General features: G+C 37.3%; 2 protein-coding genes across 2 annotated transcripts; one reads left to right on the top strand and one right to left on the bottom strand.

Annotated features, from left to right (window-relative positions):
* Nucleotides 1-8,671: 8,671 nt before the first annotated feature.
* On the bottom strand, nt 8,672-13,141 carry LOC139718256 (transmembrane protein 199-like). Its single transcript, XM_071629742.1, has 6 exons — nt 12,934-13,141; nt 11,460-11,536; nt 10,687-10,776; nt 9,929-9,968; nt 9,204-9,316; nt 8,672-8,749 (listed from the first exon to the last, which is right to left on the bottom strand). Exons 1-6 carry the CDS (start codon nt 13,124-13,126, stop codon nt 8,672-8,674), a joined length of 591 nt encoding a protein of 196 aa, XP_071485843.1. The 5' UTR covers nt 13,127-13,141.
* A 6,348-nt stretch (nt 13,142-19,489) lies between these two features.
* LOC139718248 (coiled-coil domain-containing protein 74B-like) lies at nt 19,490-27,098 on the top strand. Its single transcript, XM_071629732.1, has 10 exons — nt 19,490-19,562; nt 20,459-20,750; nt 21,576-21,783; nt 22,169-22,216; nt 23,109-23,159; nt 23,658-23,769; nt 24,333-24,522; nt 25,500-25,609; nt 25,821-25,868; nt 26,816-27,098. The coding sequence occupies exons 2-10, from the start codon at nt 20,625-20,627 to the stop codon at nt 26,958-26,960; spliced, it is 1,038 nt and encodes a 345-aa protein (XP_071485833.1). The 5' UTR covers nt 19,490-19,562; nt 20,459-20,624; the 3' UTR covers nt 26,961-27,098.
* Nucleotides 27,099-27,412: the final 314 nt, after the last annotated feature.

Genomic DNA, 27,412 nt, shown 5'->3' with positions numbered 1-27,412 from the left:
TGGTAAGTTCTCGCTAGATTCGTACCAATGACTCTTTCCCATGGAATGGTTCATGGCTTAACGGAAGTTTGATCAGGCGAGCGTGGAGAGATTTTTCTGCCCTTGTGTTCCATAATGTTCTCCTTTTCCAACAGGTTAGTTAAATGCACATGTAGCCATTTGTCCCTTAAATCACATGATGGCATAAGTTCCAATTATCGAAGGTGAGGACTAGTGCAGGACACTCAGATGTGACTTCGAGAGAATGTGAGCGACATTGTTCAAAAGAAAGTGTACATCATTATGTAATCTACAGTGATCAGAGGAAAGATAGGCTTGGGGCAAGGCCATTTGCCTTCATATTGGTTCCTTATTTTTTTACATTTGCCATATTGGAAATTGAAATTGAAAGGCTGGAAGAAAGCGATTGCGCAGGTGGTGTATATTCCCAAAGATAGGCTGTGGGGAAAGAGGAAATATACTTTTTATGAAGAGACACTTGGTTGCAGTGCGGACAGTTGATACATCTTTTGCATGAGAAGTAGATACAACAACTGGACATTTTCATTTCGATTGAAAACTTGTCGTTAATAAGTACACCTGTTTCATGGATCATATAACAGCTTGTATTTCACACATAAAGAAATAACCACAAGGCATTCATGTTCACTGAAATGCCCTGCAAGTTTTACCGTCTTTTTTCCACCTTTTTTTTTTCTTACTTCACTATGGTGTTATATCTTTTGCTTCACGATCAATATTCGTACTGTGTTTTTCTTCATTTCATGTAGTCCATTAAATTTTTGCTTTAGCAAATTTATTTCAACCCAGAGTTTGTACCAGCAAAACACTAAACCTGTTCACACTTTGATGAAATCTATTGATATCTAGACTATTTCAGTGAGCAAGGAACGGACTTCAACCTAGCCTTCAATTACCTGGGCCCTGTTTCATAAATCTGTTCGTACAGTTATGCATGACTTTATGAATGACTGGAGTATGAAGTGCCAATATGTATGCCCATTTTTTTCTTTTTAACAAAGTACGACTGTACAAATGTATGTCGATATTTCATCTACATTGGGGCAAAAATACACTTTCAACTGAAAGCATGTGTTAACATGTAAGAATAATCATTAGCATCTGCAAATTTCAACTTAAGCTATTGAATTAACAGTGATTAGGAAACCCACTTGGCTTGTTATATTTAAGCTGTTTGTACGGTCGTGCATAACTGTACAAACAGCTTTATGAAACAGGACCCTGGTACACACAAGAAATGCAATTATTTGTCATGTAGGAGGCTTTTTTTTTCCTCTGCATATAACATCAGAGATGATCAAAAGACTGATAGCCCACCAAAAGACTGAATTTATAACAAGTATTGTTATTGATAGAGGTGTTTCCTTCTATCACCCATCTACCATATATGCCAGGTGAAGCGTTTGGCATAAATTGACATGTTTGTATTTCATAACGGCTTTTATAGAATTATTCTTCCATGCACATAGAGTAACGAAGTAATATATACAGTATTGGATTTGTACATTTGCAGACTTTATTATGTACTCAACGACATTGCTTGCAAATGTGTATTGGGAGGAGGAAATTAGCATTTTCTAGAATTATTCAAATGTATACACAGCAGTTTTATCATTATCAGTACATCTAGTATGCTTTACATCTTACAGCGTTTATTTGCCACAGATTACCAGTATGTGGCATGAGAGTTACTGTTCTTGTAAATAATACATACACAGGAGCTATGTTGCATGGAGTTTTTATTACAATGATGATGGTAACAGTCATGAAAGATGTTATTGTCACCATCATTGCCTGGTATATTTGTTATCACTGGTAATGCAACTGATATTGATATGTCATACAAAAGACAAATTGTAGTTTCTTTGCCTTGAAAGGCATCTCACCTCATTACAAACTGCACCATCATGTTTGACCTAGAGCCGTGCTTCTCAACCAGTGGGCTGCGGCCCACTCGCTGGGGGGCCATGAAACAGATGGGCCACGATGTTGACCTGAAATAAGTAAAAAGGATTAATATATGTGATTAATATGTGATTTAAGTGGGCCTCAAAAAAGAATAGTGGGAGCCAAGTGAGCCCAAGATTGAAAAAGACTGAGAAGCATGAACCTAGAGGTATGACATTTCTCCAGTGTTGAGTACAATTCAGTGGAGATCAAGGCAAAGCTGCCATCTACATGTAACAGAGAGGTGATATCATGTAAGATTTTCTTTGATCTCACGATCTCACATTAGACGTAGTACATAAGATTCTGTTAAAGGGTTGGTTTCTGTGCATACCACACAAACTACCCAGGCAAGCTGTGAGATGACTGTGGAAATCAGTATTCACATTGCATGCAGTGCATCATTTCCAGTCCGTCCGACTGTAGCACACATCTTGTGTCGTCCAATGCCACATTACACTGTCAGGTAGTATGCATTTAGATGCCTTGTAAGGCATGTGATCTTGCATTTATCTCTACTTAATGCATATCATCTGCTATCATAAGTTTGTATTAGCCCAGTCAGAGCCAGCAGTTTTTCTTGAAATGCAATTTCTTTGCTTTATTCTCTTTATATTTGAAGTGATAGAATTTAAAGAGAAATCTGTATGTTAAGCATGTACTGTGCAAATTCTATATGTTTGTTCTTTTCTAGATATCCGTGTCATACATGGATCATGGATAGATGTTGTTAGTTGTGGATGCCATTTTTTGAATATTCCAAAAGCAAACTATTAATTGATTAATTGGCTACTATGTTGGCATCTGAGGATATACCTGCGGAGTCCATTGTGGATACTATATTCTGTAAAAGACTATATAATATTTTTTGTTACTGGATAAATGGAATTGCCATGGCTCCACTGATCCAAAGACTGTCGAGTTATGAGAACCCTCACAAAAGGTCAAAGTAAGTCCTTCATTTTTGTTTCAACTTCAACTTTATTTTATGTTTCATGTATCTTGCTGACTTAAATTAAGTACAGCCTCTAATTCACACTTAGTCAATACGTGTAGGTGTATACCCCTTCAGCGGAAGTGGGGAGAGGTTAAACTTAAGTGTGAAAAAAAATTGACAAACCATGAATAGGTGAAATACTGGTATATGATAATGTAATTTGTGTGTGTGCGTGTGTGTGCATGTGTGTGCGTGCGTGTGTGTGTGTGTGTGGAGAGAGAGAGAGAGAGAGAAGGTAGGGTGAGATATATTGGTATATTATGCCTTGCTGACAAGAGCTGGCATGGATGGGGGTAGCTTGACAGAGGTTACTGTTCAGATTGCTAATGTAGGTTGATTTATTGTGGTTTAATTCATATACAATGTAGCTCTGGATTAGTTTATGCGAGACTTTATGCCTCACCTGGATTTTTGTGACTTTCTTATACATATTTCTTGCATTTAATTTTCATTTTAAAAAAGTACCAAGCCAATATTGCAAGAAATCACAAAGAATTGAAACAAATGCAAACAGGGTAGATTTTAGCTGCCAGGGATGTTGAGTCGCAATAATTCTGAAGAACCAAGAGTATGTAGAAAGAAATTCCATATCGTGTTCAACTTGCAGAGCTGCTAATCAGCATTTTTTTTTTTTCATTTGAGACTTGATGTCTTTTTTCTTCATGAATAAAAAAAAAGTACAAGTTTTTTTTTATTCGTAAAATTTGATTTACCATGCATGATTCATGCAAATATCCTATATTCAACAAATATGACATTTGCCTTTGAAATATGTTGATTTCTGTTTTTTGTGTGTGTTTATTTGACGTACTGAGGTCGGCAAACCTGAAGTTGGCTTTGATGAACAAAGTGAAATCAAGCAGAAGTTAGAAAGGTAGAAAGTTTCATCAGAATTTGACCTAAACTACAAGATTTATGGAATTTGAAGTTTGTCCCATTTTTACTCATTAGTCATATTAGCAGCAACCACATGCCAATAACACAAGGTGACGATGTCATGGGCCTAAAAGGTCTCTCATGAACCCACATGCAAATGTTCTTGTGGGGTTTTTTTTCTCTCTCTCTCTTTTCTGTTTGAGATATCAGAGAGAAAATGTATCCTTAAGAACAAATTTTGAGGTTTCTCTTCTAGGTGGGGGTTTGTTTTATCCAAATTATCCAACTGAAATGTAGTTTGTCAGATATATTGTTGTGCACAGAGCAATAAGTGATAACATCACCTCAGCTCATTTGCATATGATTTTGCAACCAATAACAGAATTCAAAAATTTTTGAAACTTCAGAATTTCCAAAACTTTCTTCTTTTTCAAACCAATTCTGATGAAACTTCAGCCAGTCTGCTGATCTAATGTGACTCTTTCTTTCAAGCCTGCTCAGTATGGAATTACACTCTAAATAAACTTAGATCTCTGCTTAGCAGTATTGGTCACATTGCAGTATAATGCTGCCAAAGCCAAAAAATGAGACATCCACTTTTTAGGCCAATTAAAAATTTCTTGATTGTGAAGCAGTACATTTAGTCACCTTGTTTTGAAATTGATAAAATGTAATGGTCAATTCACCCAACTACACTAAGTGCAGTGTCCCACCTTTGCCATCTTTCATACCAAAGTTCCTAGTTAGTCCCTGTATGCAAAAATATCCAGATGTGTCATTGGAGAAACAATTCCTTTCCTTCCCACATAACCAAGAAGTGTTTTTTTTTTTGTTTTTGTTTTTTGTTTTTTGTTTTTTGTTAAACTGAGACACTGGTAATCCAATGCTTACAAGAACAAGATTCCACATTTGGCCCTATGTGGACCTATCAGATTTTGGAGGTAGGGGGTAGTTCTTTGTGGCAACAGAGAACTGTTTGCATTTTGTTCACAAGGGGTATTCTATTCTTCTCGCAGTAAATGTAAGCCTGTATGTACTTTGGGATTAGAAGAGCTAGACAAAAGTAATCCTTGAAATAAGGAATTCCACAGATTTGAGTTCGTTGAATATTTTTGGTTAATGAAAGTAATTTGTTCTTCCATTTTGTTGAAAGAGAAAAAAAGTTGTACGTTTGGTATTTGCATACTTTGTAACCAACTCTTACTTTTGTATTTGCTTGAAAATATGTTTCCTGTGAAAAAGGATAATTTTGCAATATTTTGTTTAATTGGGATAGTTTTGTAAAACTGAGTGAAGATTTTCACAAAGCCTGCTGTACATGTACCTTCTAAGAATATTGAGGATGTTGAAGGAAAGTTCATATTTGGAAATTATTTCGCTATGGGATGTAATGTAAAAAATTGGTGTCTACACATCATTTTCTTCTCAATGGTACATAATGTAGATAATATATGAAATATAATTGTCGCTTTTTTCATGTAAATTTATGGTACTTGTGTCCAAGTTATTCTCCAAGAGTCAGAAAAGAAGAGAAAGGTGTTCTACATGAACACAGTGAGGCATACATTTTCATGATTTTTTCATCTTTTCCTCTATTTCCTTTCTTCTCTTATCTATCTCTCTTAGTTTGATCTTAAAGGGATGGTACAGTTTAGGTTCAGATGAAGCTGCAGGTTTCCAACTTTATTGTGTGGGTGAATCTTCACCTTAACCAATACTATACCATCCCTTTAACAGGAAGAGTTATCCTAAACATACGCAGTACATGTGGTTTCAGGGAATGCAAAAAGATTATTGTTACGCTTGAAGAAAGTTTGGTGAACATTGGACAAACTATACTGTACTCAAAAGAAATTACTTTTTAAAGGAAACCAAAACCCAAAGAGAAATGTGGATTGAGTGAAAGCAGCAACATTAGTAGACCACATCAGTGAAAGTTTGAGGAAAATCCAACAGAAGTTTTGGTGTTGGAACCGCTGGATGATGAGATTACTAGAGGTTATGATGTCATGTGTAGACAACAATATAAAGAAAATATAAAGGGAATTCCACAAAAATTCATTTTTCATGAAAATTACACATTCCATCAACTTGATACTGACTTTAAGGGTAGCAATTATTCTCCCTGCTTTCTGAAAGCGGTTAGTCAAGTCTTCTTTCATTATGCTAGAAAAATGAATTTTTGTTGAATTCCCTTTATATTTTCTTTATATTGTTGTCCACACATGACGTCATAACCTCTAGTAGTCTCCTCATCCAGCGGTTCTGACGCCAAAACTTTAAAAATTCATAACTTTTGCATCAATTGTCCAATTTTCCTCAAATTTTCACTGATGTGTTCTACTGTTGTTGCTGCTTTCACTCAGTCCACATTTCTCTTTGGGTTTTGGTTTCCTTTTAAGTGTGGATTATTATTATTTTTTGTGCTGCTCTTTCTAGAGGAGAACTCTACAAGTAATTTGTGATGTCAGTCTGTCTCAGCGACATAGAGGAACAAAGAAAATACTACAGCACAAATACTCATACACACACACACACACACACACACACACACACACACACACATTTTCACATAAACACATGCTATGATATTCCTTCAAGTGGTCATGCAAGGCGTCACACAAAGTGAGTGATCCTCCCTATACATTTGTACGAACTGATAACAAAGAAAACTGTATGAAATCATCAATTACCATCAAATATAAATTAACATCTTTATTTCCATGTGACAGTATGTGGTCGACATACATGTATAATATAGCAAATAACATGGCCATCACTTTGGCACAGAAGGGAAAATGATAACACATGTAAGATTTCAAATAAGAGCTTGGTTTTCAGCAAGTGATGACCTGTAGGACCAATTAATCAACAAGTTTCCTTTGAATCACATATTTGAGCAGCTGAGTGATATATAGAACAACTGTATGCAAATAGCATGACACTGGGTAAATGGTTATAAGTTATCTGATTACAAGCCTTCACAAGTGAGTCAGAATGATCTCCCAAGTACCAAATACTGGTAAAGTTACATTACATGGTACAGAAACAAAGATTTGCCTGAAGAGAGAATTAGTTATTTAAATATTTTTTTTTTGTAAGGACAAAAAAAAAAGAGAAAAAAGGAACACAATCATAGTTTAAACAAAATCAAACAATAGAATTACATTGACATCTGAGCGCCAACAAATGATCCACAATATTACAGCATCATATCTTCACATAATAACCGAGTTGTCTGGAGAATCTGGCTGATGCAACATTAACAAATAAACGACTTTTAATGGCAAGAATATTCAAACATTTAGTTACATGATCTTAAATTTTCTGCTGTGATATGTTTATCACACATGCCATTTCAAAATGCAGTGAACCAATCACCAGGCAAGTATCATACTACATTAACATACAATGTCTAACTCATTTGGAATAGACTCTAGAATCTGTGGCAGAGAGATAGACAATGCAAAGAAAATACAATTCACAAACTTCCACAACTTGAACCTCAAATTTATGTGTTTTAAATGGCACATCATAGATCCCTAGCAAGTTTAAAGAGAGATCTTTTGTGATACAGGTGTACTGTATCACATTCACAGAGATACAAACTGTTACTTCTTTGTAGTATTTTGTACTTTTTTTGCCAAACATACTGCAGGTGTCATGGAAAATACTGTTTTTCCCAAATTGTATTGCTACATACATGTATGTTTATTGCAGGAAAGGTAAATATACTGTTCTTACACACACACACACACACACACACACACACGCACACACACACACACACACGCACACACACACACAAATGCCTTAACAGTCCTCAGAATAATGCAGTTTTGTTTGCAAGGTTGGCATCTCTGCAATGAGCAATGAATGGAAATCATGAACAACTGTCTGCAACATATTTTTACAACATTACTCTTGTCGTATGTGTGAATCTTGCAATATGGTGTAAAAATTGTAACCAATAGACATGGGATATCACACAATTAATTTCAAATTACTCATGATGAGAAGAACTATCAATCTTTTGATGATCCAGATATTGGTGCTGGCACCTTGACAGAAGGCTACATTCACATCATCTTAAGATTGATTTGTCCCATCATCATCATCATCATCATCATCATCATCATCAAAAGCATAGATTACTTGTTTGCTATCATTGCCACCAGAATTAGTCCAATGCGAAAGAAAAGGAAAGTGTTTAAACTAATTTGCTTGGATTTTTCCCTAACATCAATTTAGGGCAAGCAAACTTCACCAACTGAATCACCTTACAATCAGCCTGAGTATACTACTGATATAAGTTCTGAAGAGGGAACAAATATTCTCCCTTGTTTGCAGAGCAACACATAACAGTCTCAACATGGCTTCATTTAATCCACTGTGGCTAAAAACAATGACGTATGTCTTAAAACTGACCCAACACGCGATTTAGAGACATCAACCTGCTAACATTTAAATGACAAGAACAGTAAAAGTCATTGGGTGACTGGGCGAGGCTAGAAGCCCTGCAAGACTTCAGCATTTTCATTACAATCAGATGATGCTTGAAATGGAGGGCAGTTGCTTTATATGGGTAACCTACAATATGCCCAATGTAGTACCTTTAAACATAATCTTCACAAATAAACATCTTTCACAAAAAAAGTTTACACTGTACCCAGCTAAACGGCTGAAGGGTAACCGACCTCTTGGAATGTACACTGGTAAATCATTCTGGGATACAGCCTGATTTCTGTTCTTTCTTTGGAGAGAGTCAGCTGGGGGAGGGCATGCATAATTGCTGTCCACTCTTGGACCAGACATACTCCCATCACCCTGTCATACTTCAAACTTGATGAAGAAGTAGACATCAGCTACGGCGACCACCAGCGCCAGAACCAAGCCGGTAGAAACACACTGTACGGACATAGTATGAGAACACACAAACAGGGATAAGGTCAAAAAGAAAGTGGAAATGATGCAGACATGAAGTGTACTCACTGTCATTCACAAGATAGAAAACTTAAGAGTGATAAAGTCAAGACTGGTAGACTTTAGCTACAGTGACAGGGGATTACTGATCCACAGAGCAGGATTCTGTTGTACTCTTTTTCTGGTTTGAAAGTAACTATTTACAGCTGTTTAGCACATCATTAAGCCATGTCGTCTCATTAAATATGGGCCTTTGCCAACATGCTTACACTCATTTCAGACGTATAAAGGGGTTCCAAATAAGACATAATATTGTATTTTTGCTGATCACTTCTTATTTTAATATCTAATTCTTCCATCAGCAGTTCATGCATTCATCTTTTTTATTTCCTTTTTTTTTGGCACTGGTGATATAAAATGAAGGTTGGATTGTACTCACTGTGATAACAGGCTGTGAGCGGTACCAGGCAGCCATGTAGCCAAAGACGAATGCTCCCACAATGGTCAATACCATGTTGACCACTCCAATCATCTGTGACTGGAATGACCGCACTGCCAAGGCAAAAGGGGGGAATTGTCATCTCAAAATTCTACCCATGAATAAATGCTAGATTTTACATCTAAGTTGATGATATTCCACGCTTATTTCTGTGCTGCTCAACCCTTCCCCTCCCTCACAAATATAAACAATGAAATAATGATGATAGGAAGAAATAATACACACCAGCAATGCCTTCATTTGCCATTGTAAAGAAAGATAAAGAAGATTGTGACACTGTTTGAGAGTTTGAGCACTCTTTGCTCGCCCCAAGGAGATAAATTATTTTTATTCTTAAATCAAAGAAGACTGAAGAGAAGGCTAAGACTTTTCTTGATATATCACTAACACGTAGAGCAAGCAGTGAAACAGAGGGTATTACAAGGTTTGAATGATTTGACTTGCTGATTATGACAACAACAAAAAAACAGCTATGTACTGTTGAAAGAAAACTACAAAAAAAATGTACAACTGACTTTTCCTTTTTGAACACATTTTGAAATGTGCATAAAATCGACGATTAATATACTGGGATAAAACTGATCATTGCTCAAGCTAACTGTCACCTGTGGACATTAGTTGTATGACGAACAAAAACTTCTAATCATCAAGAAGAATATGCTTACCATCTTTTCCTAATTGTGAGAGAGGGCTCTTTCCATATGTCTGTTGGTGTGATGAAGAACAAAAACAAAATACACAAACACTGTGAATTTTAAAACAAAGCCACATAAACTGGTTAGAGCAATGTTCTAACCATCACATTTCCTCTTGTTGGGCAGGAAATACAGTCATAGAATCTTAGCAAAGCATCATTCAGCTCATTCATTCATGTTGGCTTCGACATTTACAACATACACAGTAATCTTAGGAAGTTTATTACAGATGTGGGTATTGTGAGTCTATTCTGTGACTTTAGGCTCTCATAATCGAAACATACTGTGTCATGTGTATGAAAATTTACCAATTGCAAATTGTAAGAAATACATTTCAACACAAACTGTACTTTTTGTCTCACTGCTATACAAGTGTATATGCATGTAATTTTAACTTACTGTTAACACATGCCATTGTCATAGATATCACACATTTCATAGATATCATACGTTTTTAAAACAAAGAAAGAAAGAAGAAAATAATGGCAGAAATGGGGAGATCTTGAAGAAAAGGGCAAGTGCATTAAAACTCTGCCTATATCTTTGTGTGTGTGAATACATAAGGATTACAGATTCAACCTCACAATATTTTGGACACAGCCTTCTTAATGAATGCCCACTAAAAGTGTGACACAAAGTAATCAGTAATAACATAAGAATTCTGCATCTTGATCAGTGTTAGATTTGACTCTTTGTGTGAAGTGTGTCCACTTCAAAGAAAAGTTTACCTGCACATTCACATTTTTGGTCATCTCTCTATACTGTTTGTCTTCTTGCTCAGCCTTCAGCCTCTCTAACCTGGCAACAAGTTCTGGATTCTAAAAAAAGAATAAAAATAACAAAAACATTTTAAAAAAAACATAAAAAGGAGACATACTGGCTTACAGGTGTAGCATGGGTACAGTTTGTATTAACCAGGTATGTACAGTATGTAGGAGATTCTGAGAACCCAGTGATCATGGTGTGTGAATCCTACACAATATTCAAATCGGAGGTTGAATCATCATCTTCACATCCACAACAATGTACAATTCAGGAAGTGTACAAATAAAAAAGTTATTACATGCTTTTGAAGAAGAGAAATATCATGGATTTCTCTTTCACAGTACAAAGAATCACAAAAGAGTATTAGAGCACAAAGGTTTGCAATTGCAATCTGTCTTACATCTGTATTGCTCTACAATATACTACTCCACAAAAAGGTACAGTCGTAGATTTGACCTCGGTAACTTCACTTTTCACAGGTAAGATTATGGGTGCACTTTAAATTGTACTCTTGAATTTATCAAATCAGAATGAAATTTTGCACAGAAATACCAGTAAATAGAGCTATTCTCCTCTTACATTGTGATTTCCTACATACATATGTATACAAAAAAACAACAACAAACAAACAAAAGAGTGCATGGTCCCATGTATTCAAGATAGAGTGGGTAAATACCAATTTGGGAAAAGCTGTGTGCAAGACTACTGGACACAGAATGCATGTTGAGCTGCTTACCCTCTTTGGTGGCTCCAGTGGAGGGTGGTAGATTTCAGCCCCTTCAAGAAGTTCATGGAGATAGATACCTGATGATCCTGTGAGATTTATGGATATAAATCATGAAATGATAAACAATGAGAATTATACAAAGAAAATGCACTGGACACATTGCCCCTTTCAAGAAACAAACTCACACACAAAACAACTACATGTAAGCAGCATTGATCGCTGTTGTTATTGTTGCTAGTATATTGTCAGCTAAGTGAAATTTTTTAAAGCTAGCCTGCCTTCCCTCCTGGTTTCTTCCTTTTTCAGCTTATCAAATTTACAATGAAAAAATCATGGGGGAAAATATGAATATTTAGCTCATCACTTACTGGATATGCAAAGAAGCACCACTAAAAAAGAAAAGTGGAGTCACTAACATATCTCATGAGTTCAGATGGAAAGATAAAAATTGAGAACTGTGTCTTTTTGATAATGAGAGGTGCAAGCCGACGTCGAGTTGAGACAAAGCGTGGCAAAAAACAACAGCATGCCTCCTACAAACTGACACAAATGATGGCAGCAGTTGTCAATATCACCAGCTGTACCCCTCAAAGCAGGATTATGAGGATATTAAGAATGGTCACCTGTTTGGTATTCTAAAAATCTCATGTTAACTAATTTGAAGTCACATTTGTATCATGTCAGCTTAACAAGTTGAAAGAAAGATCGGTCTGTATCTGGTCGTCAGGGATATATTCCACGGAGACTGCGTCTTGGAGGAGAGCTGATAAAGTAAAAAAAAAAAAAAAAAAAAAGACTACTCTGGTCCAATCTGGACAGATGGATTTTTCTGTCTATTTAAAAAGGCCGATATGTCAGGAAAGTGACATTGCTACTGCACAATCAATACCACTGACAGACATTCAAATACATGTATGATGAACTGTTCAAATCATTAACAGCTGTTAAATACATATCACATTCAATCATGAGGATTTCCATTTTTCCTCTAGCAGTTTTTCAACTCTGTTTCAAACTTGAATGAAAATCAGTATCAATCAATCCAACTGTGGAAGATTAATGGCTAGTGATGTGTTCCATCCAGCTACAAAGCAAGCATCACAAGCTAACAATGTGCACATTGTAAATTTCATTGCACTTATTAAGTTTCTGGAACTGAAAATGCAACACAATCTCAAATTTTCTGAGCCGAATTAAAATTACTGTAATTTTATAGTGTAGGTCCCACGACAACAGAGTACTAGTATTGCAGCCAAACAACAACAAAAACAACAAAGAATGATAGATTTTAATATTTCGTTTTTAAATCAAGGTCAGGTGTTTTATATTCTTTTCCAAGATGAGTAATGACCCGAAGTTGCTTGCTTGGTAGTAAGGGAGTTCCGCCTCGCACAACCGCCTCGCACAGAGGCGGTTGTACAGCAGACGCAGGATTCAAAGCATGGGACTAAAGAAAATCCAATGTTAAGGTAAAACCACCCACCGGCAGATAACAGCTCATGGACTTTTCGGACACATGTGAATGGAATTGATCGCGGTTTGTCATCTTTCTTCTGATCCTCGGCTTCTAAGAGTTGCCTATATTCCCTTTTGGTCACCTCTGAGACGTCATCTCTGGTTAAGATCGTCTCAACTGACCTTCTGATGCGTTCGGTTAGGATAACAAGACCGGACATTTTTTCCACACAATCACGACAGCTAGCGTAGAGCAGGGAAGTAAGTGGGAAACTCCCTGCGGAGCTAGGAGCAGCAGCTGCGTGGAGCGAAACGTACTAGTACACTCGGTACTCAGCTGTGGATTATGCATAGAGATATGTTCTTAGTATATATCTCTATGGGATTATGTCATCCACAAAATAATTAATGCTGGCGAAGAGCAATACATATACTTGTATTGATTTTGATCTTGTATTAACGCTGTGCGCTCCCTTGGGATAAACGATAGATACAATTGTAGATAGATAGATAGATAGATAGATAGATAGATAGATAGATAGATAGATAGATGCCATAGATAGATATAACACATAGACAGAGATAATGAGTAGATAAATAGGTCAGGTAGATAGGTAGATAGATAGAATAAAAGATAGATATAGATAGATAGGTAGATAGGTACATTAATATAGATAATTTAATTGATGGATAGATAGAGTGATAGATAAAGGGTAAAGGAGGTAGGTATATGTAGATCGATAGATTGGATGGATTGATAGACGGATAAATGAAATTAAATGAAATTACATTAAATAGATTGATAGATATACACATATAAATAAACTTAAGATCATACGACCCATATTATTACATACATATACATATATTCATAAGATGTTTGAATTTTTTACTGATTTGTGGGAGTTTTCTTTTTATTCTAAAGTTATATAACATCTGTATTTCAAATGAAACTCTCATTTAGTGTTTCACTTACTCCATCTCGGATATGGGTTAAGACAACATTAATTGTAATGTCGAAGTTGCTTTATATGTTCACCAGTGCAGAAATGCACACTACAACCTTTTATCCGTTCAAAAAGACTGCAGCCAGTAAAGCTGTCAGTGGTTTAGTTAAAGCATTCAGGAACATCACTAATGAGCAAAAACACATAAATTCACCCATGGATGAACTGTAACCATCATCCTTTCCTCGGTTAAATCTCAAAGAAGAAAGTATTTACTTCTTCTATGTCTATTGTGTAAATGATCCCCCATGAATTATATGTATATATACGTATGTACATATTATAACATCGCTTCTGTAAATATTGCAAATACGTTATAATTTACATTGTTGAAAGGACTGACCTCATGTAGCCCGCACGCTGTTGCCGGTTCTTTTTTTTTTTTACCAACAATGTTCTTTAACTATAGACTTTTTTTACTATATTGACAATGTTTATTATGTTTCTGTTTGGTAAAAAAAAAATATCATTTCATTTCATAATGACCTTACATCAATTTAGTGTTATAAAACGCTCCACGCGATAGCTTTGGACAATGATATCATATCTTGTATTGCTACTATAAGAAGCATTAAAAATACTCTTAGTCATTATCGGTATCATTTATCAATGTATCACGACCGCCCATCTCTTCATAAGGAAACTTAAAAGTCACATTACGTACCCTCAAACATTTGAAAGAATAGCTTTTACTGTTTGGATTGACACTGTGTATGTCTACAGACTCTGGAGTCAAAAGGGGCCTGAGCTTTCGATCCTAGCAGGATCTTCGTCAGAGGCAGCCTAGCAGAATCTTCGTCAGAGGCAAATTTTGCCTCTGACGAAGATCCTGGTAGGATCGAAAGCTCAGGCCCCTTTTGATTCCATTTTACTCCATTGGCTCGCCACTATACTGGATAAGCAGTTTTCAGCAGTCTTTTTCTTTTCTTTTTTTTTTTTGCTACGCTCTAGACTCTTACAAAGACAGCAACTGATCCATGTTATCTTTAATCTTAGAAACCAACGTGCTCTGCTCACGAATTAATAATATGAGAAAGAAAAAAAGGTGATATTGACTATAGATACGACAGACATTTTGAATCCTTTAAAAAATCGCAAAATTGAATGCTATTTTGAAAGTTTATACCACAGAGTTTTGTAAAATGCGTGGATGTGGCGGGTATATTGATTATGCACAGTCAGATCCATCTGACACCGCACATGGCTGCACATGGCTCTGGTTTTTAATTATTTATCTAGAGGGACTGCGCAGCTTACGTCGACATAAATCTATAGAGTATGATACTATTATGATACACGTGTACGACATACTTTCACAAAACACGTACACTTTTCTATTTTTCTCTTTTTCACAGGTAAGCGTAATGAATATCAGTCTATATTGTAAGTGCAATCATAATATGTGACACTGAAGTTGCTTTCTGTAAAAAAAAAAAGTAAAAAGTAAAAGCCCAAAACAAAACAGGGTGGTATAAGTTTAATCAAACTCGGATACAGTTAAGTGATAAAATTCCAAAACCGCATACTCATGCTTTCACGAAACAGTCGGAACATGCAACCATTACCTTTTTGATGTGTGGATTAGATATCGTAGTATGCAATTATAGTGCATGTTGCGATCAATATCACTATTCTCTGAAACAATGCATGAGACTGATTCCATAACTTTTAAATAATCAGATTTAAATGGCATTTCATTCAAAACTCTTGTTTTCATTCTTACCCTTTCTTTCTATAAAAGTAAACTCGAACATGAGCTGGCATTGGACTCAGCTTGATCGAACTGAACGCCCCCTCCCCCTCTCTCTCTCCCCCTCTCTCTCGGTCTACCATATGTCTCTGTTTTCTGCATGGCAAGGATGATGATAAGACATCGACTTTCTTGTGTATCTTTTCTTTTTCTCCTTCAGTTTGTGTTTGTTTCTTTATGGGGGGGGGGGCAGGTGTGAGACCCCATCTGATACAATGAGAGTGGTTATACATTCCCATACAAAAGCTAAACGGCACAAAAACAATAGAGGGCGCTTGTCAGTATCAGACAGAGTGGGTTGATAGATATCATGTTTCTTGGAGGACAGACGCATTTCACATCCGTGCAACTCGTAACGAAAATAAAAGAAATAAAATTAAACCGACAGAACAGCAGTCATGAAATAGAATAGTATGGGTACGGTTTGTTTGTTTGTTTCTTAAATCGTACACATAACGGGGAAGTTGTGTGAAATCTTAGGTTTGATTACCTGAGTAACTCGATTATGGAGCAGATTTTTTCACTTTCAAAAATCTAAAATGGTAAAACGAAAGCTATCTTATCTAGGTTTGAAGACATTATTGTCGTTTTGCTTCAATTTTCAGCAACTTGTATAATCTGAGGGTAAGAGCAAATAACTATGTTCTCCAATGAAGGCATTTTAGATCATGTTGCATCGATACACGATCGGTCTACGTAATATTGTTAATTTTGTTCTCCTATAGCTGAATGAAATGAAATAATACTGCATATGTTGGTTATTCTCTCCCCTATTATAAAATGAATATGAAAAATGGGTTTAAAACCGTTTAATTGTTTGATATATGGTAGCTATTTGAAATGAAGGCCCCATAGGAGGTAACGAAATTAGGATAATACTATATAGTCTATGAAATAAAATTTGAGGAATATCCCTAAATTGGGGGGGGGGGGGGGGGGTTCTTCTTTGTTACTTCAATCTCTTCTTCTTTTTCGCCATACCTCTTTCCGTTTCTCAGTGCTATTCTTCAGTTGTTCTGGATCATAAAAATTATCGTTGTTGTTCTATTGTTATTGTAATAATCATTTCATTTTCATTATCGCGTTGTTGCTGCATGGTCTTGTTACAAATCAACAACATCTGTTCATAAGACAAGACAGACGTGACAAATTTAAAATATGGCGTACTTGGAACGCAGAAGACTTGAGGTGCACGATAAAGGTTGAAAGCATATTACAAACACTTTGTTTGATTTGATGAAGCTGCGAAGTTCGATTCGGTTGTGTTGCGTAAGTCATAATGCCATGATTTTTCTTTTAAGATCATTCAAAAAATATTCTAAGTAAAGAATATATCTTCATCTGTCATTTAATCATAACCTAAATCGGGGGAAAAGATAACATCATGCATCCACGAGAAAAGCAACTCTTAAACCGCCAAAGTAAACCACCGCAGGAACCACATTTTTGTGCCTTGGCGTTGTTCTTTTTATCATAATTTAGCTCTATCAATTGTGAATGTTTCAGATGGTAGAGGAAATACCCTTTTTATTTTCAGCCGTTTGTCGTTCATATAAAGATTGTTTGTTTCAGCTGAAGATTTTTCATAAGCCTCTCGAATCCCAATCCTGCATGTAACTAATATTCAAATTTATTTTTACAATTAAAATAATGAAATTTCCCGTTTCTCTCTCAAATTGACATTTATTGTACAATTCTGTCTGAATTGGAAGACAGTTTCATATACATAATGATAATTGAAAGAATCATCATTGCAGAATTAGTGAATAATTTTGGTATTAATTTAGAACTTCTCACTTTTCAATATATAGAGAAAACATAAAGATGATACACATGTGAGTTGGGGGGGGGGGGGATCGTTTTCTTCTTTTGTTTTGTTTTGTATTTTCCAAGTCGCTTGCAAAGACATAAAGTGATCGAAAGGAAAAAATGCAAAAAATCTTATAGTTGGAAGCCTCGAGCAGTTTGCTGGATAAGGTTCTGGATTAGTAAAGTAGTCTTAGTTTTCAGTTCGAATCATGCCTGTCTAATGCTTTTATCAATTTGACAAGATGTTTTGCCCCGATAGCCTTTTTGACCCAGGTGTAAAATTGGGTTGCAGTTTGTGATTCCGCAGATTCGTTATTCCGAACGTTTGTTGTTCCGAAAGTTCATAATTTCGAAAATGAATTAAGGCTCGTATGAGGTTGATTTTTCTTTTTCCTGAAGGAACCTATGGAATAACGTCCAGGAATCGCGCCACAAACCTTCGCAAACATAATTAGGTGTACTGAATTTGCGTGTTTCATACCCAGCGAACCATATTTCATTGTTGGATTAAGACTCTTCGGAATACTTGTAACTAACAACCTAAGATCGGGTATCTGGAAATTACCAGGGTAATGTATAGCAAAGAGTATAGAAGTTCACTGATTGATGTTCTATACTCTTTGGGCCTAGGATTGCCAGGGCCCTCTGAGAAAGCAGAGCTAACAATAAAGAATTCACCCTCCTGGGCTTATAAGATCATTAGTATTACCAATATCATTGACATTATCATTATGCTTCTTTACTTCTTTTGTTTTTCGGTTGCTTGTAAGGCAGCTGAACGCAACTGTTGTAGGACCTATCGTATTCCATTCGTGTTTCCATGAATCATATTTCAATGCTTTGTTTGTTTGTCTTTTACTTTGTGATGTTTTTGTTATAATTTTGATTTAAAAATTAGGGTAATGCCGGCAGCTGACATGGTCGACGTCTCTGCATTGTACATACTTGCCCGACGGTGAAAGGTTAGTGTTACATTTTGGTTTCCGTTAGTTATTCATCCACACATTCTTTCATTTATTAGTATTTATCTCTATGTGTAAATCTGCCGATTCTACGATCCTTTGAACAAAAAAGGGGACTCTTCCTAAATGCGAATTCAATTGTGTTAGGCCTAATCGTGTGAATTTACAAAGTGATCAATTGGAAAAAAGAAAGATACTGTAAGAGGAGAGCTAAAATTCATACCTGGCAAATAACAGATAAAGAAGAAGTCCGTACAGATAAGTCTTTATGAAATGAGCAACCGACTTCTATTTCTCCTTCTCCCTAAAAAGAAAACAACAACAACAACAACAACAACAGTGAAATGAAAAGTATATGCGACACTCAAGCAGAGATTGATGAAATCAACATAAGTATTGTGAATTAAACAACAAAGACATGTCTATCCGGTTCCTGCAATGAAATTTCTTCAATAACATTTGATTGTTCTAGTGATGCCCTCCATTGGTACGTGAAAGAACGACAGGTAAATCTTTGCCGATGCAATTGTGAAAAACCTTATTGATAGATCATAAGAGAGAGAGAGAAAAAAAAAAACACTCAATGTGAAAATCGATAAGGTTTTAAGGCCATTACATCGACCTGTGCACTGCTCCATTGGCATCATCGCCAACGTTTACTCACGTTGCTTAGCAGCCAAGGTCGATGTTGCGGTGCGCTGATTCGATATGTGGCAGGTCGTTGTCTCACTCGAAGGCTGCAAAACAGGGGAAGCAGCGAAACATACATTACGCTGCTGATGGCTGGCCCGAGTCGTAGTTTACGATTGCGTAGCGTGGTAACGTATTGCATGCATTGCTTGCTGAGCTGTGTGTGTGTCTGTGTGTTTATCTTGAGGAGAGCTAGAGGGAGTGCAGTAAAGAGCCGGGCCGAATTCCAGCGTTAATTGCCTTTCGTTGTACGTTATTTATTGGGCGCTGTCGTTCTCCGTGCTGTTTTTTTAAAGAATATACTCGCAGCAGCCTGTACTGTCATTCTCTTCATCATACCTTCCACTGCATTGATACGAACCTGAGAAGGCTTCAACTACAACGTACAAGTGACATGGATTTGCTATCTTCTAGTTCTGAACCCTTCTGAAAGTACAAGGTCAGTGACAGTGTGTGTGTAAAATAGTGACAGTAGAATCCTCTGCAGGCTGGTGTGGTGTGGTGAGCTGATTGAGGCCGAGTGCAGCTGATGCATGCAGCTACGTTACCAACACAACCAGGGCCCCGTTTTATCAAAAGATAAATTCAACGTTAAGTCAAGATAATCTATGATTAACCTCTCATATTAACTCCAAGTCCACTTAATGTATGATTAACTTCCAAACCACTTGAAGAAGTCCGTTTTATCAAGACACCCTGTCCCTGCCCTGATTTGAAATCAACTCCAACTTCCTCCCAATCTCAATCCCTATCCTATTAATCTCGGAAAGACTTCCTATAATGCTATATATAAATGCCCCTCGACTAATTTAACCATAAAACAACCTTTAATAAAGGTAACCTGCCTAACCCTAAACCTTACCTAACCTAATTGTGTAATTGCTTGTTAATGCACGGATGCACATCACATGTGCTGCAGTGGGGCAAAATTTTGCGATTTTGCAGAGCCAGAGTGTGGCAGAGTGCTTTAAAAAGAACACATTTCTACGCTAAGCTCAAACGGAAGAGATGTTTAGACCTAACGTTGTACATAACATGTTTGAAAACATGATGAAGGCATACAGTTCCAAATAGATATATTGTTGTAACTTCCATCTTTGCTGTGAATTGGTTATTTGGTGATTGTGCTTGATATCAATCAAGCTTTGGATAAAGTGCCACCTTAGAATGCCAAGTCATCCCTGCATTCTTTCTTAAAGTGACATTTTCTCAAGTGCCTCCACTAAGAATAAGATATCTTGATGATAGATCTTCTAGATCTAATTCAGAATGTTCATTTGTTGTTACTGGTAATTACATGTACAGCGTATATTTTACTGCTTTCACTCACTGCAGATAGACCCTGAACTCTTCAAGTCAAGTGGAAGAAAGATCTCATTGTCAGTGTGAACACAACAGCAAGACAATTGTGCATCGTACACAGTGTACATTCGGAAACACTTTGGCCATCACAAAAGGGAAAAAGCAGCTTTATCACTGATTTGTCGGAAGGCAAGCCTGAATGGAAACGGAGATGCCTGTGACATCCATGAGTCTTCCTCCTCTGCAAAATCTTCCGCAGTGGCCGCGGATGCAGACACTAGACAAAGCACGCTATCCAAAGCCATTCCTTAAGGACCACCTGCAGGTACCATCTTTTTTTTTTTTATTGATTTCTTGGTGTTCTTTCTTATATTTCCTCTTTTTTTCCTGGGCTGTATTTTGTTATTATAAAGTGCATTGTATAGTTCAGTTCTGTGACTTTGTCTTTGGCAAAATGTGTTTCTTGTCCAGTTGTAGAAGGTATATTCTGAAGTGTTCAGCAAATAAAACAACATGTACATACTGCATGTACACAGTACCTGTATTTTAATGCATTGGTTAGCCACATGGTATTTGGAGAAAGACAGATCTACAACTCCCTGAATACAATGTACAACCATTTCGTTTAATTTTTCTGTCTGTTTTTGGAACGCTGTACACATTGCAACACATTTCAATTTATTTTCACATATCATGCACATGTAACACATGTACTTGAACGTGTGTGTAGAAGTATTTAACATGATGGTTGCAGTTTGTGTGCTCATTTTATTCTCGTTTCAAGCTTCCAATACTTGGTGAAATTAAATTCAAGATTGATATTAAACATTTCCCTGCAGAGGGCCAATTTTATGTAAAGACTTATTACTGATGGGGGCACTAATTACAATGTTAAACTTTGGATCAGGCCTCCCTTACCTTATCAACAATGAATGCACCACCTGCACTCTGCTGTTGCAATCAATTTTGAAAGCAGAATTGTGGAAGCAGGCAATGAGTAAATTGTTGTCTGGTGACTTATGTCATGAACACATGTCATGAATGTACCTTGCATTAGCATGTAATCTGAAATTTGCTGACTGCCTCATTTAATTTAATAACTATGTATGACCCTGACAATAATGTCCCGTGCTCATGTCATGTTGTGCAGGTGCTTCCAGCCACCCAGTCCATCTCCCACAAGGACCTGTTGCACGGTGGAGAGAGTATGGACGGGATGCTGTCCACGGCGGGGGACTGCGACCCCCACCAGAGGTTGCAGCACCTGGAGAAGAGTATCGAGTTCCTGAAGAGGCAGCAGAGAGAAGTCCTCAGCAGTCTGCATGAAGAGATTGAGGCTCTCAAAAGGGAAAACAAAGGTTGGTTCATGAATCAGAGATGGCTGCCTCCTTCTCCCTCCAAGTCTCCCAATATCTACATCTCTTGATGTATATGAATAGCAATTGGTCATGAAGTAGCCTAGGGTTAATTTTAGATCAGATTATTATTTGGCTTCGCATTGTGACTTTACTAAATCTCTTCAAATGTTGGCAATATAACATCTTACATAAATTGTGTAGGTGATAGGCTGCATACAATGTATGCAAGATGGTATGAAGGGTTTCAGACTGAAACTGGTTTGGTGCCACTTGACAACTATTGTGCCTTGATAGGCAAATGGCATCATGGACTGTTTGCTCTATTTTGAAAACCATTAACATTCAACATACATTGTATATGTGTTTTCCCCCTCTTTACACACAGAGCTGCAGTTTAAAGTCATTATGAGTGGAACAGAATCTCCCAAGAAAGGTGAGGAAAACTGCAGCTATTCAAGGAGTCTGGCATATGTTGCATGATATTATATGGCATTGATGTCTCTCACAATGCGTGTGCTGTTAATTAAATAACTAGTGGAAACTCCTTCCCACATGTTGGACAATAGTCTCGGTGCTATATCTATGTGCCATATTTTTTTCTTCCACATTGTAATGCCCATACCTTTGGCAGCAAAGTTCACTCCTGAAAATTGTCAAAGATATTTGTATATGGGGTTGTTTGCTCATACAGTAAATGGAAATAATCAGTTTGGATAGGAAGGATCAGCCGCTAAGAAAATAAATAGATAAAAAGACGATGTCTAAACTATGCCAAAAAAAAAGCACAAAAAATTCTTTGTTTGTAAGTCCATATATATGATGATTAAGACATTTTGTTGATCAACGAAATATGATATTCTTATCTTTGTCAAAATAATACCTGCACCAAAGTTTTCCTGTGATGTCTTGACCAAGGCTTTTGTGAAAGAAAAGTGAAAAATACCATTTATTTTTTACTATTGGGGATAGGGGGATTGATTCCTTGTATGGTAAGTTTGCAGTCAAGAGAAAGAAGACCATTCTAGCCATTGTACCATGAACAACAACCTCTCTCAGCCAGTACTTTACTTGCTGGAGCTCTTGGAACAGTCACAATCAGGCTCTGTCGTAGTCATAGGGGATTTTTTATGTATTTATGTATTCACTGGTAGCATTCTTTACCCAGGGTAGCCCCATCAGTAGTCTATACACTGTTGTCCTTGGGGGCCCTGCACTATAATAACAAACTAACAATGAATTCAATATACACAAAAAAGCAAAGATTGCTGCTTAAAACATGATTTCCATTGAAGGAATATCTTATATTTTCTATTATCTCCTAACAGAATTATCAGGGTCCTCCATGAAGTCGGATGGCAGCCCAAACGGATCACCAGGTAGGTTGAATGCCCTGGAAGAGTATCCAGAATATACGCCCATGCAGAGGCTATGATATCAAATCTGTCATTGTGGAGGCGTGCTTCCATTGTGAATTTGAATCCTTCAACCTGTTATGGATTGTTGATGTAATGATTTATGCAAGATGGCTACATTATCATCACTCAAGAGCAGATGATTTTCTTTAATAGTCACTTTACAAAGATGCCTCTTTGGATATGCATTCCTTTCAAGTTGCCTATGAAACAGATATGAATAAGATATTTCAAAGCTTGTACACTTATTCTGATTATTATAGGTAAATTGATGATTTAGTCTCACTTGATCTGTGTATATAGAGGATGCTTGATAGTGGGTATTTTATGACACAAAAACTTTTTCAGAGAGTCTCAACATGTGCAGGCAGCCCACCACTCCTACTGGTGTCTGCTTTTGTACGAGCTAGATTTCTCTTGACATCATCTTGACATGTTTCATCTCCTGTCCACTCGCCCCAGCTCACAAGTTTGACCAGATGATGACGGTAAAGGAGTTGAAGGCAGGCCTTCAGGAAGCAAGGAACCTCAACGCATACCTCCAGCAGAGACTGAAGGAAACCATAGAGAAGAGGTGAGGAATAACTCCTGCAAGGAACAGTAACTGTTTTGTTACTCAGAGAGGATCATATCACAGCTGGGGATCAGGGTATTCTCCAGCTTGAAATATGCATGTTGTAAAAAGGGGATGGCCATGTTTAAATGTCAGTTGTATTTTGGGGCATCGTTTTGACACATTCAAATATTGGCATCCTCGTCGTGTGGCTGTTCAATTATTTTTATAGAATTTGTCTCGTTTGTGCAGTACAAGATAGATTGCAGACAAGATACAGGTGTGATTGATCTACTATTTAATTTACCTCACACAGAGAGAAGAGAGAGTTATTTGGAGGAAAAACAATGAAATTAAAGTACAGGATTTATACAAAAAACTGTATGAAATCAAGGCAAAACTTAAAACAGTTGTGCTAAAGTTTCTAACAATCTTACGCCCTTGTTTCCATCTTTTCATCAAAACAAGACAGCAAGCACTTTCTTTATCTGGATCAGTGTTCCTGTAGGATATAATATGTCCCTATGTACCTTGAAGCCTTGTACTATTCCTGACTCAATTCTTTTTTGCTGACTTCCCTGCAGACCTCAGAGTCAGGAGACGGGTCAACAGACAAGTCCCCTCAGCAGCTCGGCCTCGCCCCTCCTACCAGTCAACTTCAACCCCCTGCAGGTGCAGAGAGCAGGAGACCCGCACCCCCGGCCCCCAACGTTGGAGGAGTGCTCTCACATCATCCGGCACCTCAAGGATAGCCACGACCGCCAAAGCTGTGAGGTAAGCAGAATGCATCAAATGGACAACAGCTAAACTTTTATTGATATTGTTGAACCTATTGATTTGTATGATTATGATATTTTCTCCTTTATTTTTATTAAATATGTGTAAATGCTTCATTTTGTCACTGTCTGACGGTTTGAATTTGTCTGTACGTAGTATTTGTAATGTATACGCAATTTAGCCCCTGAGCTACGAGGTATAACACATCAAATAGATACCTTTCTATCTCTCTCCTCCCCCCTCCACACCCTGAACTGGCATGATATCATTGAAGGTATATGCAGGATTTTGAATTCCACCCCCCTCCCCCCGGCACACTGATGCACACACGAGCACACTTTTTAGCAACTGTCTATGTAGGTTATCATTATTGTCACTGCTGATATCAAGAGTAGGGTTAGGGTTAGGGTAGGGTTTGTTATTCTAGTTTTTCTATACCCTGTAACATGATAAATAGAGACAGACGCCAACTGCTCGAGGTCATGGATATACAAGTTGTCGTGAGCTCTGTTGAAACTATCCTGCCTTTTTCCGTCCAGGGCCTCAGTGCATAAAATTCCAACTTTACAATTAATGGTTGCTATGTAATCATTGGTAACTACCATAGCAATCCTATTTCAATCGAAACAAAGCAAAACAAATCATTGATGGTTACCATTGATTGCAGGGTTGCCATTGATTGCAAAGTTACCATAGTCTCATGCAACATGGTCCAGATGTGTACATCATTGTATCTGACCTTCTATGAGGGCTTTATTATGGTATGAGTAGAAAATGGGAGAAAATTTGGCTTTGACATAGAGAAGTAAGCTGTCAATGCTGGCATGATTTTTGTGTGAAATTTTTTTGATTGATTTACCAGTCATTGATATCTGATCACAAGCAATCCACTTGCAACTGTGAAAAAAAAAATGAATAAATAACTATATACATGTATGAACATTTGTTGATGAAGTGTATATTATTTCTTACAGCTCCAGAGAATCAAATCAGATCTCAAAGATGTGCTGTACTCTCACAAGTGGACACCTGATGCATACCTCATGGCTAAAGCATATATCGCTGAGGAACAGAACATTTCAGGGTGAGTTTTTTTGAAGTCAAATATCAAGCCACATCCAGGGATCTTTTCTTCTGTTTCATTCAGTATGTCCAATGTATAGGTAAATGCTTATATGTTGAAACACTGATTTGGAAATGTGTTCACATGTTTCAAAATAGTTTCATTCGTGTCTTACTGGATAAAGCATATTAGCATCTCTCAATTGATATCTTTGTGTTTTTGTCTCTTACAGAGATGCAAAATTGCCAAGAATCTCATTGAAGAACCCAACAAGGAAATTGTAAGTAAAAAGGAACTTTGTTTTCAAGCAAATCTATTTTGTGTTTGTACATGTTGCATGGATTGTAAATAGTTAAGTATTACAAGTTTAGTTTTAGTAATTCCTTTTGTTGATCATTAAGGCCACTACACTGCACACGACTTTGCCATGCTTCATCAGTCCTATGAACTAAAGACTGGGGGTGTGACATCACCAATCTTGCCACTTTCCATTCTTGTAACTGGGTCACAATGCTAGTTGTAGAGATTTGACATGTTGCATTTTCACGCCCAGGCGTGGACTAACGGCCAATCATGCTACAGTACATGTACTGAGGCCAGTAAAGCCATAAGCCTAGCTGTGTGCAATGTGGTCTGATCACATAATGTGCAGTGTCGAGTCACCTGATTGGTTGTGTGACCCAGCTTGCCTCCAGAGTCATGCGACTGGTCTGATCGTGTAGAGTGCGGTGGGCTTTAGTCTGACAAATCTACAGATTCAGTTGGAAGAATATCCAACTATGCCTCAAATTATCTACTGTAAAAGTGGATATTTTCGCGCTCAGCTGGGTAAGAAGAGTTTCGCATGTTTTTAATTCCGCGGAATCCAGACATCAAAATATATGGCAAGCAAAAATATTCACATGCTTTTATTTTCACGCTGGTTTTGGATTGCGCGAAATGCGTGAAAATTTCAACACCGCGAAAATTTCCACTTTTACAGTACCCATTTTCCACACATTTCAATATGAATGTTTGACTATGACTGGCATGTTGGAATATGGCTAGCTCACAAATCCTCATTTACTACTTCATTTTCTTCATTCTAATCAGCACCTTATAACGCTAGTGCAATTTATGGACTTATTATGTTTTCATGAATTGGATCTCATGCGCTGGGTGGTCAGTGCCAGATTGTTACCCCCACATTATTTTAAATCTGCGTTTGTCTTTACTCTCTGTGCTCAGACCGGATGCTGCCTTCAGCGTGACCCGCGACAGCTTCTCCCTGCCGCCGCTGACACAGACAATGGGGAACCGCTTCTCCGAGCGGCAGAAGCGCGTGGACGCCGTCAAGAGGGCGCGGCACCAGTCCAAGGACCAAAGTTTATGACCCAGCACTGGTTCCCAAGTGAATGTTTATCAGTGAACTTGTAATAACTGTACTGACAATGGCACACAGGGACACATGTCTATGGAGTGGATATCAGGCTTTTTAGTTGGAAATCTGAACAGCACACAGAAGACTACTTGAATAAATGTTACAGAGGAACAGAACACATCCTGGGGTTCCCTGGACCAGTTTTTGTTGACCACAAGTCGTCTGAAATCTTTGTGCCACCCAGGTCCATGTCTGTTGAACAGAACATATGTGATGTCTCTGTACATTTGTACAAAGAGGGTTTTGTCTTGTGTATACGTGTGTAGGCTGGTGGCTGTAAGCAGTGTGATGTTGCTTGTGTGTCACCTACACGTCGAAAGTTCATGTGGTTCGCCTTGTTTAAAGTGGATGCTTACTGGAGTTGATAATGCACAAAGGATGTATAATATTAAAGCTGCATGTAC

This window comes from Diadema antillarum, unplaced genomic scaffold (assembly GCF_040938485.1).
Source record: "Diadema antillarum isolate AM-2024a unplaced genomic scaffold, OU_Dant_1.0 scf00000008, whole genome shotgun sequence".
NCBI lineage: Eukaryota > Metazoa > Echinodermata > Echinoidea > Diadematoida > Diadematidae > Diadema > Diadema antillarum.
This window is presented reverse-complemented; position numbering and strand designations above follow the sequence as displayed.

What these genes read in the sequence shown, in the direction of transcription:
- LOC139718248 (XM_071629732.1), top strand. Translation starts at nt 20,625, where the DNA reads ATGGAAACGGAGATGCCTGTGACATCCATGAGTCTTCCTCCTCTGCAA. An exon ending in TCTCAAAAGGGAAAACAAAG is followed by an intron (nt 21,784 to 22,168) that starts GTTGGTTCATGA and finishes CTTTACACACAG; the next exon opens with AGCTGCAGTTTAAAGTCATT. An exon ending in CAGCCCAAACGGATCACCAG is followed by an intron (nt 23,160 to 23,657) that starts GTAGGTTGAATG and finishes CACTCGCCCCAG; the next exon opens with CTCACAAGTTTGACCAGATG.
- LOC139718256 (XM_071629742.1), bottom strand. Translation starts at nt 13,126, where the DNA reads ATGTCCGGTCTTGTTATCCTAACCGAACGCATCAGAAGGTCAGTTGAG. An exon ending in CACTGGAGCCACCAAAGAGG is followed by an intron (nt 10,777 to 11,459) that starts GTAAGCAGCTCA and finishes TTCTTTTTTTAG; the next exon opens with AATCCAGAACTTGTTGCCAG. An exon ending in CTCACAATTAGGAAAAGATG is followed by an intron (nt 9,317 to 9,928) that starts GTAAGCATATTC and finishes TTGCCTTGGCAG; the next exon opens with TGCGGTCATTCCAGTCACAG.